Raw genomic sequence first — 18,891 nt, 5'->3', positions numbered from 1 at the left:
GAGAGAGAGAGAGAGAGAGAGAGAGAGAGAGAGAGAGAGAGAGAAATAGAGAGGGTGACTTCTCGATTGATATTGTGACATTGTTAATTGTTCTTTTCTTCAAATTGTGATTCCTCCAACTTCAAACGGAGGAAAAACGATGGTTCATCGGAAAGACATCTGCAATCTTCATTTCTAGATCTAGGCTAGCCTCGAAACTAGATCAATGATTTATGTCTGTTTGTCTAGATCTAGAAGAACCTGGGTCTACCTTGAGCCAAGAGGGCGCTGAAACTTTCCGAAATCACAAAAGAGTTCCCCTACCGGGTCTGTATACTTTGTGACTTTGTTTCCAGTTACCGGGTCTGTATTAACTGTATACACTCACAAAAAAAAAGAACAATTCCAGGACCGGGATCTAACCCACGCTCATAAAATAGTAGATTCTAGTTTGGCTTCAAACCCAGATGCACTGTCCCTTCAGCCATCAGAACTTCCAACAAAGAAAGGTAGATCAAGTTTCATATATATATAATATAACAAAAATGGCGTTTTATTTAGCACTGACTGGTGCTAATAAAGGAAACGCGGCGTCCGTTGCAAACAGGCACTTCCTAAATTGATATATATTGTCTAGATCTATCTAGATCTAGATCTAGATTCTAGGTCTAGATTGTCTAGATCTAGATCTAGATCTAGACTCTATAGAGATTCTAGGATTCTAGGCCAGGCTCGTGGAAAACTAGATCTATATATCTAGATCTAGATCTAATATCTAGTTTAATTAGTCTGATTAGATTCTAGATCTATGATCTAATCTAGATATCTAGATCTAGAAGGTGATTCATTGGGTTTCTTCTCATCACATTTGACTTACCTCGCACGAAATCAAGTGAGAGTGAATTGTTCCAGGCCCTTAAAAAGACTGTCATCGTGTCAGGCACTTTGTCAGAACCCCGAGCCCCAACAAAGGAATGCTGCTAGTGTAGAGAGAGAGGAACTCAGTCATGTTTATGACGCCATATTTGTTGCACCGGTAGTCAGGGGAAGAATGAGATGTGAATTCTCAACTTATAATTTAGTTAAATTATTTTAAATCATGATTTTTATATAAATCATAACATTTAGCACAGCGTATACAAAAAATAAATTATAAATATTTATTCACAATTAATTCTCGTTTGTCACGAGTAATCTCAAACCGGAAGTTCAATCATGTATGGCCGCTTCTTGTTGACAGTCTGACAGCGAACCTCGAAGAGAGAAACCTAACTGATTAAAATTGTTGTAACGACCGGGTAGGTGATAGTCGTTGCAGTCAGGTAGATTTGGGGGAAATATTGTTGATGTACGATAAATAAGGCTCCTAAGGGCACTGCTTTTGGGGTCATACTGCAGTATACTGATGAGTATTCTATGATCCTGATGCTGCTTCTTCACTATCACACACGCACCGGCCGAGATGGCCACTAGGAGGCCTAGACTAGACGGCGACTTTGTAGTTTCGTTCGTTAAAGTCAAGAGTAGGGGGGGGGGGCTGGATTGTACTTTACCGGACCACCCGTCTCGGCCCGTGATTACGACGCACACCTAGCCTAACTACGCTCTCATAGTCATAGTACTCTGCGTGCGGACAAAAGGTAGTTCCGCGGACGACTTCGCGCACGCACAGTGCAAGCCAGCAGCAACTGGCGAGGCGAGGTGAGCGAGAGTTGGTGGTTGAGAATGGGCAGGGGATTTAACTTTGGTGGACCACCGTGTATCATACCAACAGTGGGGAGGGGGAGGGGGGTTCAGGGGGGCTTACCTTCCTGGAAACTATAATAAAGAAAACACCAAAATTCGAAACAATAACGTGAGCGGACAGTCGTGTTTATATATGAGCTTTTGCCAAAGGGAGTGTATACAGACCCGGTAACCGGGAATTAAGTCACAAAGTATACAGACCCGGTAAGGGAACTCTTTTGTTAGCAATGACAATGAAAAATTAAATTTTCATCCGAATTGCTTAAAAATGGGCTTAAATGAAACTAGAGTAAATTCTAAGAACTGTGGTTTTTAAATTTTAAAAATCCATTGATAAATAAAAAAGTTATTGGCCATTGGGATTTTTGTTTGCAAAATGTTGGAGGACCTTCATATAGGAAAAAATCACCAAAATGTGGGACATGTTTTGATGTATTTTGAGGAAAAACTGTTCATAAGTCAGTAATGAATTGGAGCATATGAATGAAACTTGGCATCTCCATGTGATTTTTAATGCCAAATCTAGTTCTGCTATCACTTTTTCGTTGTCTTCATTACTTTGGATCTTAAAGACTGATATTTGCGTGAAATTTGTTGAATTGCGTGACATCGTTTTTACCGCGACGCGATCACCCCTTCTAAAACTCAGTAAAGCGCTATCGGGAAAACCCGCGATGTAGTCATCGGTGACCCATTTGGTTATAGGCAGCCAATCACATGCCGCCTAGCGATCACGTGCCTCTTGCATGCCGGCACCTCGCGTTTGGAATGCGCGATTAAGTTTCTAGATCTAGTGTTTTATCAATGGGTGGGTGGTAATTTTAAGTTGGTACGGAAAATCTACTAAACGCAGAGATCTGAAATTTTACAGCAATAAAGAAGACATGTGGGGCGCTTGTGTGGTCAGCGATCAACCCGCAGCTCCGCTTAGTTTTCGAACCGCAGAGGAAATTCTCACAAACACGGCAATATCTCCGGTTCTAGTAATCGTTCGGGATTGTACGCTGGCATGTCGTTAGTTTAACCTTTCCTCTGGTTGGTTGCCGAGTTTCATTTATTTTCGTCCAGGAGTTTTCCCGTAACTAAACTTAGAAGACAGTCACTTCTGATTCCGAGCGGCCCAAAAAATACCCCTCGAGCGGAGGCCGATTTCCGGCACAAGGCGCAGCGGGCGATTGGCATTGCTACTTTTGTCTTTTGTGATTTCGGAGAGTTTCCAGCGCCCTCTTGGCTCAGGGTAGACCTAAATCTAGATCTAGATCTAGGTTCTTCTAGATCTATGGTCTAGATCTAGGCAAACTTAAATCTTTGATCTAGTTTCGCGGCTAGCCTAGATCGAAATGAAGATTGCGGATGTCTTTTCGATGAACGATCGTTTTTCCTCCGTTTTGGAGTTGGAGGAATCACAATTTAGCAATGCCAATGAAAATTTAAATTTTCACTTTTGCCCCCTTTTTTTTGGTACCTAAGAAAGAATTTTCAATTCTGATAATTATGCTTCTTGAATTTTGAGAAACGGTTCATAAATAAAAAAGTTATGGGGTTGTAAAGGTCGGCAAAATATGGATGACCCACATATAGGAAAATACTCCTAAAAAGTGGACCACGCAGTAGCAGATTCTGTAAGAAAATCAGGGCATGCCCCTCTGAAACACCCCATGTTTTGGTTTTTTAAACCCTTGAAGCGTTCAGCGTTTCACCGGAAGTAACCCGCTAAAAATGCCCCGCCGCCACGGCCAATCAGTTGTAAACATGGGGGTTTGGTGGGGGGGGGAAACAGCTGAGATACCCGAAATGTATACCTGCTACTGAAAAATGACCAATTACGGCTCAACTGATGATAAAAAGCATATAAAAGCATATATTTTCTTTAAGCTGATAGAATGAGCCATTCAAAAATGATCTGCGATCAAATAAATACACACAAAGCCCAGAACGCGATAGACTCAACAATTAGTACATCAGCACGGCAAAACAAGTGACACATAGAGTGTAGTCGCTCAGTGGGACCGCGTCACTTTATCGATCGATATCTCGGCCAAGAGACGCTCTACGAGGTCAAGATAACTTGCAAAGTCATTGGTCACTATTTATAACTTTGGCCTGTAATTGACTACGTCATTTTCCATATAAGGAACACTGGAATTTTCCATTGAAAAGGGTCAGCGTCTATGCCCTTTATATAGGGCCTGCGCGCTTCCCAGTCGCTCCCCAACTCACTCTCCTAATCAGTTTTCTACGACCTCACTCTTCAACTGCCAGCAATCAACTGACGTCTCTTACCGAGTTTTTCAGTAATCACGACCGTGCCACCGTGCCCTTTGACCCATGACCCTGACATCTTGAGGCTAATTGGTCACGAAGTGACTATTCGGACTCGAGTCCGAATATGAAAAAATGTTATTCGGACTCTGATTCTTGTCCAACATGACATCATAGATTTAAGACTATCTCCAACAGTTTCCTCTTAGGCTATCTGTTCCCGACGTTTATAGTGCCGATTCATTACATTGAGTTTGTCTTTCTCCCCCCCCCCCCCCCACCCAATTCAAGTCCGTTGTATTCTTAACCCCTGTCGGAGAATCCTTCACAAAAGTCTGGTGCCGTCACATTATCTGCCAAAATGACCCCCTCCTCCAAGGGAGATCACTAGAGTAATAACGAATTGAGATGACTGCGTCCCTTCCTCCCCTTGCTAAGGTTCATGTAAACGCACGCTCCGTATAAACACACACACGCTAAGGAGCCCTCCCGAGCACCGTGCGACTATATTCTATATTTTTAATTTAGCTTTCTGTTCAAGATTCGCAGATTTTCAGTGTCACCGCATCTTGCCCTCCCACAGTTCTTACACCTCTCACACTGAATAGGTCTACTTGAGCCTTTCATGTTTTTGTCTTTCACATTTATTATAAAAACTTTGACTCCCAAACTGGTTCTTGACGGTCGATATTCTGGTTCTAGACATTTTCTCAGGCTCAAAGCAAGATTCATTTTTATATAGTTTATATATAGGCGAATATGATGAGGGGAAAATATAAAAAAGTATAAGAACAGACTGAAATACCCAAGTCAAACAGTATTCCAGTGCAATTCTGACATGTGTGCGCGCACGCGTGTGTGTATATAATTATATATTATATATAAAATATAAATGGAGCATGCACTGTCATTGTTATGTAACATGCCCCTGGAGAATGGATGAGCCCACCGGGAAAATTGAGAAGCCGTGTTGGCAGTCACCCTGGGAACAGTTTTTGTTGGAAATCGAAACTATGATATATATATATGATTCCTTTCTGACAAGTGTAGGCCTATCGAAAATAGGCTTTCGTCGTGAATTTCTTGACCAAACCTCCTTGAATTTTAAAAATTTCTCCTTGAAACCTCCTTGAATTTGATGGGAAGTTCATGGCAGGAACCCTGGAACGATATCTCGGTAACTAATCAGAGTGTTCGAGAGAAACTTTGCTACCCGATGTGTTTTTGAGTGTGGAAATCATTTCTGCAGTCAGATTTACTACCAATTTCGTAGTTATTTTGTTATAATTAAAATTGTGGTGTACATATTACGATTTTGCGAAAAAGGGGTGTCGGGATGAGTCCATTTTATTTATAGCATCGTATCACAACATGGGATCTTTAAGAATATATGTCGGCAGCGTGACTAAATAATTGCAAAGCTTTTTATGATGACTTTAGACCATGCCAACCGTAAAACATAAGTTAATTCAATCTAGCATGCCGTACAATTAAAAATTATTTTTCCCCGTTGAGACGCGAACACCCCGAGACGAGATAACCTCGCCTCGGAATACCCCCATTGCGATGTTACAGGGGAATAGAGAGAAAAACAACCGGATGCGCGCGCCCGCCATTGCCCTATTTCAAGTGACCAATGAACGGGCCCGGAATAGTCATGCGGTCGGTGATCTTGTAGTTCCATTCTTTAAAGTCCACGATCCATTTGTTTACATCCAGAGAAGAAATCCAGAAGTCTTTTACTTTGAAACAGATATCAGGTTATATCAAAGACAGTGGACAATCACAATTATGTACTTGCTAATTATGACAAACAGTAGGCTACTTGTACATAACAGTGATGACAAAACATACTGGGAAAAGGTAAAATCATGCCTACAAAGAACAAATTTGCTCTCTATGAGATACACAGATCAATAAAGGCATATTTTGCTTCTAAATGAATCTTGCATTTATGAAATATATGTTGATAACTTATTGATATTAGCAATGATGACAAATATTACTTGTACTTTCATTTAACAATGGTGACACAATGTATTGGAAAAAGGCATATCATGCCAACAAAGAACAAATGTGTACTTTTGAGTTTGACAGATAAACAAGGACATGTTTGTTTGTTTAGGTAAAGAGAGCACACATGACATAAAAAATGTTTGCCCTGAAAGGACAATGTTATTTCTAGTACGTCAGTCAGTCTTGTTCGGCTGCATGACGACACCCCAAACCTCATCACTGAGCACAAAATCTAAATCTATAACCACAGAAATGATCCATCTCTCGAAGTTTGTTCACACTTCACACTCTTGTTCCAGGAATCCAATGTAAACACCGCAATTTCACTAAAATATTCAATAGGGCAGCCTAAAAACACACAAAACAGTCCTGTACGCCACATTCAACGCATGATTCTTGTGCGTCACCGGACTCTGACGGCAATGACTACTTTCGTTTTTCTCTTTCCGCCGTTGCTTCCGCTGTTCAGGGGAAATGGGTAAGGGGAAATCACTCAAGAAAACAATTATATCGGGGCACTGTTGATGATCCGTTCAAAACTAAAGTGGGCTAAAATTCGGACTTCCGGTACGTCGCAAAGGGACGACGATCACGGCGAATGTTAAACAGTCGACCAAAATCGTTCTATCTAGGAACCCGATGTTCCTTTCGCACATTGAATAAACGACGAAAAGCAAAAAGATTTAACCAGCTGTGGTGATTCTACTGTGAAAAATAATGGTTTCTGAAACACCTTGTCCGTGACGACACAACGGACTCACAAGTGATCCGAATTATTCATTTATTTGCAAATATACCGATTTCTTGAGCAAGTGAACCTTTCTCGATGACAAATAGCATAGGGTCAAAGCACAGGTTTAAATAAAACTCCCAAAAATATTCCTTACACACACACACACACACACACACACACCTTTTCCAGGTGTAAGATTATATTTCAATGTCCCCTTTCTGGATTAATCAATCCATGTCTAGATCTATCCTCCTAACCTGAGATTTAAAGTCTTTCACAAATACTACATCTATCTACCTGGTGACACGGAACCAAGTAAGCTAAGTAATCAGACTATCATGTTTTCGATTGATGTAATCTAGATCTAGATATCTAGCTAGAAGATTATTCTGTCCAAACAGGACTTTTGGGGGTTGGGTCGGGTAGGTTTGCTCGCGAGATTGATGGCCCGTAGCGGCTATCGTGGCACAAGTCGATCGCACCCAACTCGTTGCCTCAAAAAACAAACACCCGACCTGACCCCACCCGATCCCATCTGCAATGGGCGGCACCCCGCCGTCCAAGTGTAAAGGAAGTGGTAGATCTATTTCAGGTATGAATTGTCCCTCCTTGGCGTTATTTTTTTGTCGTGGAAGAAAGTTTTGGTTAATTTTAACAAAAAAATTTTTTTTTTCTAAATTTAGTGGAAAATTGGCCTGAATTCACGAAAATGGCAAAAGTTGCGCGCCCATTTGCGGGTGCGAATTTCTCTGAGGACAGCTTTCAAGTCTCACGCTTAGTTCACTCCTGAATGATTAGGGCCTGCCTGGCAATTCAGGGTCTCTGGCATTCAGCTTTGGACTTAAACGAACGAAACTACAAAATCACCCAGTAGTATGCAACTGAGTTTAAAGAGGGCGGAGGTGGACACAGCGAAACAGTCGCGGTTGACAACGCCTCACTCACTTACCACACGGAACACGACTTCGATTCCTCTTCCCGTGTGCGGACACGGCAATGCTCAACAATTTGAAAATAAAAGGGAGAATGGAAGAGGGGTGGGAGGGTGAGGGTGTGAAAAAAGTCTGTTGTTATTCTCACTCTGGGTGAGAATAGTATCCATTTTATTCTCACCCACGTCTGAGATTTTATTCTCACCTGGGTGTGAGAACGGGTAGGCCTAGCCTAAATACATCATGTAATAGGATGACAAAAATTTGTGAAATAAGAGTGTAAGCTTAGCCTTGAACCAATCTGAATTCATGACCTGCCCTGGAGCGCTGGCCGGGTTGTTTGAGGCTCTCACGAGGAGTGTTTGTTATAATTATTATTTCATTTTTTAAACTGTAAAGAAGTCAGAAGTAAAAAAATAGGTCTTCTCGAATCTGGAAAGCGTGTGTACCATACCCTCATCAAAGGAGCAAGATGACATATATTTTTTTATTTTTTTTCTGTATTCCTGAATAGATGGAGGACATTTTGACTCTGCCTTGGTTTGAACCAGAACCCTCATCGTGGCCTTCACATCCGTCTTATCTTTCTTTTTTATTTCTCACAGATTTCAGTGAGTGCCCAGACCTCACAAAGTGAATCATGGATTTCCAGCATCGTGCCGGGGGCAAAACCGGCACTGGCGGTGTGGCCTCTGCATCAGAGAGCAACCGTGACCGCCGAGAGCGACTTCGACAGTTAGCTCTAGAGACCATTGATTTGAATAAGGTATTAGATCCTACTCTGCTACAAGTGGGATTTTGATTTTTGAAGTGGTTTTGCTTTTGCCTATGTCACATCTGTGCTTTTTGATAGTTAGCAGTGTGCTTCTTTTAAATGGATTTTGAAACAATTTAGGCTTATGTTAGTGCAATATTTTATATGAGGGGCTTTCAATGAATCTTTCCTGTTATTGAGCAAATTCTATTACAACAGTTGTCACTGTTTTAGTGTTTCATGAACAAGTAAGAAGTCTCGGCTAGGTGTTCAGACATTATTTTATTGTTTGATTTATTTTAGTATCTTTTAAAGCTATTGGCTTTCATTAGCCATTGTAATAATGGTCATCAGGGTTTTTTAAAATTTATCTTATGGTAAAAATACTGTTTTCAGAATCTGCAATAATTTTGTTTTCCTTTAGAATAGAAAATAGTAATAAACGATCATGCTTATCTTGTGTTTGAATTTAGATCTTTGGGGGGGGGGGGGGGTTAAATGTGACATATATGGCTAATATTTTATAATTTTATAACATTTGTTTGTTTACAGGATCCTTATTTTATGAAAAATCACCTTGGCTCTTACGAATGCAAGTTGTGTTTGACTCTTCATAACAATGAGGTAACGACTACTTTTTTTTTTTTATAGTTTAAATATAAACCATTATCCTTCAATTCTGTTTGTATTTTGCTCATGAAAAGAAATTGGACTCCTGCAAGATGAGCAGAACATATCCATAAGTTGATAAAAAGGGTGATTAAATCATGTATCATTATCATTATTACGCTACTGTTTTAATTGTGAGCATTTTGTCAAGTATTTAATTTTCTTTTGGTCATGTATTATGTTATTAATTTTACCATTTCTTCTTTTGTTTAATTAGTCATTTCAAACTGTTATTTGATATACTTTTGGACTTTCAGGATTGTTTACTATATGATTCCTTTAACTGCAAAAAGTGCTGTCATGAATAGAAAATGTTTTGTGTAGTTTATTTGCATAATTATAATTGGGACGTTTACACTTTTGACAGGGAAGCTACCTGGCCCATACCCAAGGCAAGAAGCATCAAAGTAACCTGTAAGTATTCTGTAAACTATTTAACACTTGTGTGCTCAATTGTCATAGAAATAAGCTGAATTTTTGTACTCAGAAATATGTGTTGTGCTGTCTTTAGTTTGTTTATTATTATGATATGACTCAGTGCAGATAGTTTCCATGAAAGTTAACCCTAAAACCCTGAGTGGACAATTGCAGCGTGCAGTTAAACTTGCCCAGTCCCTGAGTGGACGGTCCCAGCGACAGTTCATATCACAGAGTGCATGAAGCATTGCTGCTAATACAATCTCTTTTTAAATGAATCTGAGTAGATTTAATTCGACTTACAAATGTTAGATAAGTGTATAAACTACTTCCTCCCTCTATTCGAAACAATTTTAACTATTTTATGAATATTTCGCGTTTGTCCCCCGTTACATGTTTCACACGATCTGGAATAAATTCTGTCAAAACGTAATGTAATTTTGTGTTAAAGAGTCAAGAAAGCGCATTTGCACATCTTCCCTACAGCATTTAGTTTGTGGTTTTGCCTATAAGAAATTTCTTCTAGTACTGTCCTTGTCTTTGCTGTATCTTTATGTATAATGGCATACTTTAACAAGTTTGAATTTGTAATTAAAAGACAAAGGTGGATGAGGGAAGTATTCAATTTTCTTTGCTGATACTACCTCCCAATTTTCTAACTTTTAAGGAATTCTGTTTGAAATACAGTCAAACCTGTGTAAAACGGCCACCCGTTGTCATGAGGAAAAGTAGCTTTATAACACAGGTGGCTGTCTTAGGCAGGAGTGATCAAAATAAAGAAAGCAAATCATTCTCTTTTGAGGTCCAAACTGGGGCTGATCTCAGGATTAGGACTTCTGTAAGGCGAATTCAAAAGGGTTTTTATTTTGTTGCATTGTTGTTGTTTTTTGGTTAGCTTTCTTTTTGTTAGCCTACTGATTTTGTGCTAGGGTAAAATGAACGAAATATTATGTAAGCAAGACGATGAAAACCGAGTGCCATGGTAAAACAAACTTTGTTACAGATTAGATGTACAAAACAGTGACCGGTCACCTCACACACGATTTGTGCCTGAGTTGTGGGCGGGGCTTATAGGTATGACGAATTACGCTTCCCTCACCAGCAGTTTAAAATTTATTGTTAGGCCTACCCATTGGTCAACTTGGGTAAACATTCACTAGAGGGATAGAGGGACTAACAATAAAGACAGGTGAATGAATTATGACGGCCTTTCCACAGTGTGAGGGGCCAATTCAAAATTTCTTGACAAAGCATCGGGCAATGAGTGACCATGCCTGGTTGCCCGAGGCAGGTAAATGTGACTGTGGGTTGATAAAATAAGGTGGCCGTGGCCGCATTGGACAGGTAACCGTTTTACACAGTTAAATTATGTAGAAAAAAACGCAAGGGGGGAATGGAAAGTGTCAGTCTGTACAGGTGGTCGTATTTTACAGGTGGCCGTCATGGCAGGTTCAACTGTATTTCCAAGAGAGAATAAATGTATTGAGGATGTCACTCCTGTAAAGCATTTTAAAAAAAATGTATTTAGTTTGCTTGATTGTCTCCCACAGGGCTCGTCGCGCAGCTAAAGAGGCGAAGGAAGCTCCAGCTCAGCCGGCCCCAGAACGACCCAAGGTCGACATCAAGAGATTTGTGAAGATTGGAAGACCTGGCTACAAAGGTACATCCAAACTTTCTCTTGGAGATGAGCTCCCTTCATGTTTCTCTCTTTAGAAATAAGAATTATGATCTTTAGCACTGAGCAAATTCCTGAATAATCTTGTGGGGGAGGGGAGTGTGTGTGTGGGGGGGTGGTAAAAATATGTAAGAGTTGTATTCCTCTATTCATCAGCTTTGTTTTTGTCTTGTATTTACAGTGACCAAGCAGAGAGACCCAGAGTCTACACAGCAGTCTCTGCTGTTCCAGGTATGTTGGTTTTTTGGACTTGTGGCTTTTTTTTTCATTACCTTTTAACTCACTTGCGACTGGGCCCTTTCACCAGTCACAAGCGTTGAAGACTGGCGTTTTTGGGGCTATTTCAATAAATCACCACAACTCTCAGAATTACCCTATTGTAATTATTTTTTTGACACAATAAAGTAACATTCAATCTTAATCTAATACAAAAAACTAAAGTTGTCTAAGTCTAATACTTTAATTTGTATGATTTTTTAAAAATTGGCATGAATTTGATTTTCCGAAAAATTTCCAGAGACGTGACAAGTAAAATGAAATTCACTACAACAACAAAAATAAAAGTTCAAAGTGTTCTGGTTTGATTTGTATACATGTGCGAGTGTTTGGTGAAAATATAAAAGCTGGTCTGTGCATTGATTCAGACCCATACACTGAATTACATGAGACAGATGTACGGCACGACGTGATTTCGTTGCGCGAAAAACAACACCAGTACTAGTGCTAGATCTAGCCCTAGAACTACGACTCGGGCCGTGTTCGGATACATATCCAGGATCCTAACTATCAGACACATCATTTTCTGAGACACTAGAACTAGTACAACGTACAGAAGTATAGAAAACGTCGAAATTATGTGATTCTTGTTCATGCGACTTCTTCGACCGTTACTACGACGCGACTGTCTAGACCTGCATGTTTGCCGACAATCGTCTGAAATCCGACAATCGCGACCCAACCCGCGACCCGACCGATGCTATCGCTAGGCCCGCCTGCATCAGTCTATCATGTGCGAAGTGCGAGGCCTGGCCGACTGCCAGCGCCCCCTTTTTCCCCCGTCGGCTTTGTCGGCACTTTCGTTTTCTTGCCGACCGCCGACGTCGGCGTTTCCGACATAATTGTCGGAACCTGAGTAGTAGATACGAATACGAAAAAGTACGACGACCGAAATTATCTACTTTCAGTTTCATACTCGAGCGTCCATTTTGAATTTCGTTTGTTTACTGATAGTTCAGATCATGTGGATTCTTTCGAGTCCGACTCACTTGTTCTACTTGATCTAGATCTTGATCTAAATTTATAGATCATTATAGACCTCAATGGAGGATTCATATTCCAATTCTATTGTGTCAAACCTTATTATAGGTTGTGCTGTAATATTAATGTTGGTAAAACGCATTTCATCAGGTGCGTGAATTATTTACTTAGAATAAAGATCTAATCTTTATCTAGATCTAGATTCTAGATCTAGACTCAGCTGAGCCCATCGGTTTGGAATCGGATGCGGATTTCTCGTTCAAGGCCTATTCCTATTCACTTGTTCTACAAGATCTAATATCTAGATGATCTAGATTTATTTAGATCACTAGATCTATAATATAACAAGATCTAGATCTATATGGAGGATTCATATTCCTATTCTATGTATTATTGTATCAAACTCTTTTTATAATAGCAATATAGGCTTGTTTGTTTTGGAATGTGCTTTTTATTTTTGTTAATTAAAAAAAACAACTTGTGCTGGCCTTGTTACATGAGGGCTGTTGCAGGTTCTTTTTTGGGTTAGGCCTAGGGTTTGGGTTAGGTTAGGTCTCTTCTTTATTGTCTTTGTTCGGGTGGTCGCTCGTAACTCGGAAGTCCTTCCTTTTATAACACCCACAATTTAAAAGCTCCTATAAGTTGGGGGGGGGGGTGCGCAAAATTTTCAGACAATCTGGTTGAGGCTCACATGCAGGTCTAGACTGTCGGATTACTATCAGCTGTATAGAAAAAAACAAAGCGCGAGTTCCGGTCTGTTCAACCCCAGTTGGGGTCACTGTCTTTCACCTTCAATAACTTAAAAACTAGTAACCCCAGAGATACGAAACGAAGTCTAAGTAGCTCAGGCTTGGCCAAACAAGAGTACGTGGCGGGTCTCACGATCTGTGCGTGATTTGTAGAGCGAAAAAAAAATTCCAAAGTTGGTCACGCAGGGCTTGTTTGAGCCATCGCGGCGGGGGTCACGCAACTGTTGTGTGAACCGTCTGAAGTGAGTTAATATTTTTGTCTGTCTGTGTTTCTGTCTACCTTTCCTGTTCCGTGGGTGGTTGGTGGCTGCTGTAGTGTTGTTTGCTCCCTCCTTCTTTCCTATTGAACATCTGGTATCCTTATCTCTTGGTTTTTTTGTAATTGTTACTGTCTTGTAACTCCTCTAATCTTCGGCATTTATATGACTATATTATGTTGCAAGTGCCTTAGAGTTTTTACTGAAACTGAGCGAAGCTAAAGTGATCGCAGCTACTTTTAAGTATTATTATGGTTGTTTTGTTATTAGATTTGTCGTGTCCCTAATTGTTGTACTGGTGAATAAGTATAAAAATGATGATTGGATTTATGGATTGTCTCAGTATAAAGAAATTCTTTACATGGATTTTAAAATGTAATGTATAGGCAATGAATGTTGACTATTACAAACTCAACTCTAAGTACTTTTGTGTGTAAATGCATTTGTGCTGAAATTCTCCTGAATTTATATTTTTCATGACTTAAAATAAAATTTTAGGCCATCATGTTTTTAGTATGGTTCCCGTTTTTTCCTCCCATTTTGGGTCTCTTGCTCTCAAGTAATTCATCAAACTTTCCCTCTCTGATGATAGGATTGCCGTCTCAAAAAATGTTGCTTTCACTTTAAAAATTGTTTTATGGGAGTGAGAGCAGTTGTGTGTATTGGTGTGAGTGTTGTACAGTGGAACTCGGATTCAACGAGGTCACCGGGCCTGACCTAAAATCTTGTTGAATCCGAGTGTTCGTTATAGCAAACATAAGGCCAGGTTTTGTGTAGATAATTACAGGCACGGAGCAAGTAATGTATGAAGAGAAGTCACAAATAGTGCCTGAAATGCCCGCATATTATGAGCTGTGTAAAAAAAAAAGACCGATTCATTCAAATGCATTCCTGTGTCATCTCGATTGTTTAACACAAAGTTGTGTTGCTGTGTAGATCCTAGCATAACGGCAACTTTTGATTTCATAGACAAGTGCACAATTCATTACGAAGATCTACGTCAAGAATAATTTATCATTGTAATAATGATCAGTTGCCGAGGGGGGGAAAAAGACTGTGACGCGTTTGTATCTGCGACGTTCAACGCCCGGATTGCTAGTGCGCCCCCTCCCTCCCCGACACACACACACACAGTCACATGTGTGCAGGCCGCCCATCTGACTCCGACACACGCCAGGGTAGACACGTGCGCAAGCCAACAACACATGTGTTGGTATGAAAAAAAAGGCCGCTGATCGGTCGCATGCAATCAGCTAAGTGAATAAATGGTTCACGATGCAGTTGCAATGGATGGTTTCTGGGAATAGATAAAGTTCGTTCTGGGAGAAAAATGAGCGAAGCCACGTCTGCGGGGGCTGTTCACCCTGAAGTGACCTCGTTGAATCCGAGCTCGCTGATTTAAGAGCTCGTTGAATCCGGGTTATTTTTATTGATTTTAAAGAAGAAAAAAAAAGGGGAATCTATCTCATCTCGTTGAATCCGAGCTCGTTAAATCCAAGTTCCACTGTATAAGCCAGTTTCTGTTGACATATGTGTTTTTTAATAATATGAGACACTGAGAGTGATGAGGGGTCTGCATATAAATGATATTATCTCAGTTGATGTCGTGCTGGGCTGTTGTGCAGATGACCTTGGTTTGAATCCCCGGTCGAGTGTTTTTTAACTTGGGTTGTTTAAGGAGCCGTGAGGGTTCTCTACCTACTTGGCTTCTCAATCAAGCAGTGTTGAAATAGATGTCGAGGATAGGTGCAATTTTCGGTCAAGAGCTAAGTTTGTGGCTTCTGTTGTTGAAATGTTATTCTTTTGGAGGACCTCTTTGACGCCAACCAGCCAAGTTTTGCATTGTCTGCCCTTGCCCTTGTGTCCTTTTTTTTAAACCCCATCCTACGTTGGAAATAAGCATGGCGTCAATTTTTTTCTATGTGGAGAATGGATAAAATATATTATTATCTCTCTTGTTCTAGATTGACTACCCGGAGATAGTGGAGACTATCCAGCCACGCTACCGCTTTATGGCGGCCTACGAGCAGCGCATTGAGCCCCCAGACAGGAGATGGCAGTACTTGCTGTTTGCAGCTGAGCCTTACGAGACCATAGCCTTCAAGGTAACCTTGATTTACTTTTCCAACATGTATTGAGAAATCTTTGTTGTAATCATAATGTTTCTTGGAGAGACTGTTCGAGGACCCCTATTAGTTATTTTATGGTACGTTGGGGGGTTGTTATTTTAAGAGATTACCGAAGTCTGTTTATATTCAGTGCCATTGTTTCTGTTGTTGGCTAACAACAGTTTTAATTTGTGGAGAGTAGGTCACACCACTCGCATTCTATTGCACCAAGAGTGCCACTAAAACATAGAAAGTTTGTTTTCTCATGCTTCTGCAACTTCTTATGTGTGAAATTTCTAGAGGACTTGGTGTCACTGGCAACCTGGAGACAATTTAAGGCAAACTCTCAAAAACTTCAAAGGACTTCACTAATACATATGGGACCTTTCGTTTAAGTACAGGATCCTCTTTAATTTGATCCCTCTAACCCACAATATAAATAATCTTTATCAAAAGCATTTCTTTCCCCGCCCCTCCCAGGTACAGCTTTGTGACAATAGATCTTTTTCGGAACTGTTAATGGCTCTTACAGCATCATAATTTTCTTGGTCATATTTCCACAGGTTCCTAGCCGAGAGGTGGACAAGGACCCTCGCAAGCTCTGGACGCACTGGAACAAGGAGACTAAACAGGTTAGTGTTATTATTGACTGGGTCCTTGACTACAGCTTGGCCAACTTTTAATATTATTGAATGGTTGTAATCAAATTGTGCCCTGGAAGTTACAAATCAATAAATCACATGCTTTTGTTATATGAAGGTACATGAGGGTAGTGCCTAATAGATGAACATGGTGATACAAATTCATATTGGATTTGAAATGTCAAGTGAATAAAAGCAAATGTATGAGATTGCCCGGTGAACGATCAATAGGGCAGATTTTCTCGGAAGTCAGAAACTAATAAAATATCAAAAGCGTTGTCATTTTCATTTCTTTTATTCTTTTCAGTGTCAGAAAATAAAGAATGTAATGATTATGCTGCAAATATTCAAGGCATAATGTTGGTAAAGCTTTTCTGCAGGGCACTCTTTGACATTAGAGATCTAGGAAAATGCAATAACTCATTAAAAAATCGCTTTTATGAGCTCTGATTCAGTCGTTTCACATTTAGCTTTGTCACTATTTATTTAATTTTCAGCAACACTCTAAACTCTAATGCTCACCTTCTTTGTCTGTGTTTTGTAATTTTCTCTTTTAATGTCCTTATTTTCTTCCTGGGAGAATGTGGCTATCATCATGCAAGTTATCCCTTAGAGTGCTGATCGCGTCCACTGGTCGCGCCGGCCCGAACTTCCGTAAAGTGCTGATCGCGACTGCCGGTCGAGGTAGACATTGGTCTAGTATAACGTGATGTACGAAAAGAACTAAGTACTAATTTTTATACTGCTGGCTGGTAGGCTACGCAGAATTGATTTCGGCCACCATTTTTCTTATCACTGGGTTCGATTGAGGGGCGAGGAGTTTTTTGTTTCACGTTGAAGTCGAGTGATAGTGAAGTCGGAAAATTCGCGATTTCGACCCGTGACGAACATAAAAATAGTGTAGCATCAGATTCAGATGAAGATGTTCTGCGTATTTTCCTTGAATTGGAAGATGATTTCGAGGGTTTTGATGCTAGAGCTATCACTTTGTGGAATATAACGTAGGCCTACGAAGCATCTAGACTCTGGTCTAGATCTAGAGATCTAATGAACCGGCAGTTTTTATTCAGTCATTTCCAACACCACTACTACAGCAATAACTTCACTTCACAAAATACTTTTGCTTAACATATTCACAAAGAACTTTCAATATTCTAAAACTTTTATTCTTACCTTCATTAGAAATTTTGACAAATAAAAAAGTTAGTTGCAAAAAAAAGCGTATGTGCAAATCTGGTGTTTTTCCAAAATAAATTCAGCACTGAGGGAAAATATAAGGGGAAAGAAGTGGGCGCTCTAAGGGTTAATCCTTCCATGAGACTATGTGTACATGTTTTGGGGACATGTGCTGCATTTCTTCCCTTTTCTACTCTTTTGACTTTTTTGTTTTGCTCTTCCATTTGTCCTCAGTTCTTCCTACAGTTTGCCTTCAAAGTGGACTTGAAGAGCACCCGCCCTCCGTCACCACCCAAACCTCTACAGCCAGCGTCAGCCCCGCCTCCTCCAGTGATGGCCGGGCCTCCTCCCCCTCCCCGCCTCCCCCCTCCTCCCATGCCACCTCCAGGGGGGATGATGCCACCCCCGGGAGTCCGTCTCCCCCCTCCCCCTGGCCCCCCTGCTGGCATCCCGCCCCCTCCCGGAGTCCCAGCCCCTCCCATGATGCCTCCTGGCATGGCCCCGCCCCCTCCTTTGAGGCCTCCTCCACCTATCCCGCCCCCAGGAATGTCGGCCCCGCCTCCCCCTGGAATGTCGGCCCCTCCCCCTCCACCAGTGCCACCCCCACCCCCCATGGGAGGCATTCCCCCTCCTGTGGCCCCACCCCCTCCTCCGCCACCACCATCTTAAGTTCTATCGCCTGTCTTCGTTACTTGATAAAGCATTTTACTTTTTGTCTTTGCTAGTTCAAGCAATGGATTAATGCCAGCTAAACTCCAAATCTTGTTGAAATGAAATTTCCAGTCGTCTCAAAGAAAAAGATATTAATTCCAATATGGTTCAATGAATAGTTATTATAGTGTCTTTTTTTCCTGCTTCCAGACAGTTGGGACAGGTGAAATTTTTCTAGCTGGGTAGATTTTTAATGTCAAGGTTCCGGCTTGTCCAAGGGATATCAACTCATAAAAGCTACTTCCCAGTGCAGTTAGAAAGTTTTTGAAATGTGTCCCAATTTTTTTTAATGTTTGTGGCACTTCAAATTAAAGCATTTTAGTAGTTGTTCATGCTTTGTTGTCCCTAACTGCAAGGTTGAGTGTTGGGTTGGAATGTATCTGAATGGCTAAATTGTAGAATTGTATGTACCAGTACCAAGAACTGTTACAGCTGTATGTCATTTCATCATTTTGTTTCATGTCAACATTGCTTTTGGCTCCGTGTTTTGTTGATGAAAGAAAGTCGATTAAAAAAGTATACCACAGTTGACTTCTGACCTGAATTTGTTGTGCTTTGAGTACTAGGGGAGTGGGTATTTGACAGGTGCTCTGATGTGGTGTGCTCCTTCTTTCCTATTAAACATCTATCGCCCTGATCTCTCCTTGTAGGTTTGTTACTCGCTAGGAGCACCTGATCTTCAGCACTAGAATTTGTATTGTTAGTGCTGTAAACTCGAGCTAAAACTAAATCGAAATACTTGGGATGTTCTGGTCTAGTATTTAGAACACTGTTCTTACAGTTGTTGGATCGTGGGTTTGATTTCTTGC

At 40.7% G+C, this 18,891-nt stretch overlaps 2 protein-coding genes across 4 annotated transcripts in view; one reads left to right on the top strand and one right to left on the bottom strand.

The window, feature by feature from the left end:
- Positions 1–1,008, bottom strand: part of LOC101862262 — a 48,061-nt gene extending 47,053 nt beyond the window's left edge. For both annotated transcript variants that reach the window (XM_013081152.2, XM_005095963.3), the window contains exon 1: positions 857–1,008. The gene's annotated coding sequence lies outside the window, so the exon portion shown is untranslated. The remainder of the gene's footprint in view (positions 1–856) is intronic.
- A 179-nt stretch (positions 1,009–1,187) lies between these two features.
- Positions 1,188–18,613, top strand: LOC101862027 (splicing factor 3A subunit 2). 2 transcript variants are annotated; one of them, XM_005095962.2, is made up of 9 exons: positions 1,188–1,277; positions 8,274–8,434; positions 8,975–9,046; positions 9,459–9,505; positions 11,059–11,168; positions 11,365–11,414; positions 15,411–15,551; positions 16,118–16,186; positions 17,606–18,613. In XM_005095962.2, exons 2-9 carry the CDS (start codon positions 8,309–8,311, stop codon positions 18,038–18,040), a joined length of 1,050 nt encoding a protein of 349 aa, XP_005096019.1. In that variant the 5' UTR covers positions 1,188–1,277; positions 8,274–8,308; the 3' UTR covers positions 18,041–18,613. The 2 variants fall into 2 exon arrangements, with proteins under 2 accessions (XP_005096019.1, XP_035825017.1); XM_035969124.1 differs by lacking the exon at positions 1,188–1,277 and adding an exon at positions 1,296–1,680.
- Positions 18,614–18,891: the final 278 nt, after the last annotated feature.

The sequence above is a fragment of the Aplysia californica genome, unplaced genomic scaffold, assembly GCF_000002075.1.
Source record: "Aplysia californica isolate F4 #8 unplaced genomic scaffold, AplCal3.0 scaffold00118, whole genome shotgun sequence".
In the NCBI taxonomy this organism is placed as follows: domain Eukaryota; kingdom Metazoa; phylum Mollusca; class Gastropoda; order Aplysiida; family Aplysiidae; genus Aplysia; species Aplysia californica.
Note: the sequence above shows the minus strand (reverse complement) of the source record. Positions and strands in the feature narration are given on the sequence as shown.